The 1,330-nt window shown below is 59.9% G+C and overlaps 1 protein-coding gene across 1 annotated transcript; it reads right to left on the reverse strand.

Moving 5' to 3' along the window:
• Positions 1-3: 3 nt before the first annotated feature.
• On the reverse strand, positions 4-1,116 carry LOC125528110 (protein STRICTOSIDINE SYNTHASE-LIKE 10-like; the record flags this gene model as incomplete). The annotated part of the gene is made up of 3 exons (XM_048692620.1): positions 944-1,116; positions 578-850; positions 4-322 (listed from the first exon to the last, which is right to left on the reverse strand). Coding segments are annotated over exons 1-3 (765 nt in total), but the record flags the coding sequence as incomplete, so codon positions are not given.
• Between the last annotated feature and the right edge of the window lie 214 nt (positions 1,117-1,330).

The following is a 1,330-nucleotide window of genomic DNA, read 5'->3' on the forward strand; positions in this document are numbered from 1 at the left end:
CGCCGGCGCGGCGCCGCCGTCGTCGCCACCGTGAGTCAGCGCCACCCAGTACCCGCCCCGCCCGTCCGAGCGCACGTTGTCCGGGAACCCCGGCAGCTCCCCGAACGTCTCGTTCCTGCCGGCCTTGGGCCCGCGCACCCAGTACCGGCGTAGCTCGGACAGCGCCGTGTGCGACACCACGACGTGCGACCCGTCCGCGCTCACGGCCACGCCGTTCGGGTAGGACAGGCCGGCGTGGAGCACGGCGACGCGGCGCGTCCGCGGGTCGTACCGGAGCAGCCGCCCGGTCTCGTCGCCCAGAGCCACCACCAGTAGGTACTCGCTGCGATGTACACCAGGAAGACCGTCATGCATACGCCCTCTATAAAAGGTATACTGCATCGTAATAACTTTGCAAAAGCAAGACAAAATTAACTAACAGCCCGGTGAATCAAGTACTTCCTTTTTCTCTCAAAAATAAATTCATCATAAAATATATTTTAATATACAACTTACGTCGGAGAGAGTACATATATTGACGCAATTTTCGGCAAATTTGGTCAAATAAATTTTAGTGTATGTCAAGATTTATATGCACCTTCTTCGGTATGTGCTGCTGCTGTCCGTGAAGTAGACGTCGCCGCTCTTCTGGTCGACGTCCAGGCCGTTGAGGAAGTTGAAGGGCACGCCGCCGGCTTCCGTCGCCACCACCTGCACCAGCCCACCGCGCGCCGGCACCCTCAACAGCCCCAGGTAGGCGTCGGCGACGTACAGGTCGCCGGACTCGTGGTGGAACTGCAGCCCCAGCGGTCGGCCGCACACACTCTCCGGCACCACCAGCTTCTTCTTCGGCGCGCACATCCCCACGCTCCTGCACAAGACACCAACGCACACAGGTGTGCAAAGGTTATGACCACTACGTACGTGCATGTATGTACAATGGATGCACAGGATCGATGCTTGCTTGTGTCTGAAGTTGTACGCGAACTCGGTCCAGCCGAGGCGGCGGCCGCGCCACTTGAAGACGCGGCCGGCGGGGCCGGCGGCGGAACGCCCACCGAGGGCGAGGCCGGGGTCCATGGACCTGGTCTCGTAGGACGTCTCGGCAGCGGGCGCGGCGGCAGATGCCACTGCCATGAGAGGCAAAACGAGAAGCACTACAAGAAAGGAAGCCGCATACAAGGGCAAACAAGAGTACGCCATGGCCTCAGTCGCGTCGTCTTCCCTCTGCGTGCACTGGCAGCGACGAGCTACTTGCTACCTAAGGCGTCTAGCTCACCCTGCGTAGCGCGTTAATGGCGGCCGCTTGGATTCTATCTCAAATGGTATAGGTGCATTTATAGAGAGTTCG

The sequence above is a fragment of the Triticum urartu genome, unplaced genomic scaffold (assembly GCF_003073215.2).
Source record: "Triticum urartu cultivar G1812 unplaced genomic scaffold, Tu2.1 TuUngrouped_contig_4641, whole genome shotgun sequence".
Taxonomy (NCBI): domain Eukaryota; kingdom Viridiplantae; phylum Streptophyta; class Magnoliopsida; order Poales; family Poaceae; genus Triticum; species Triticum urartu.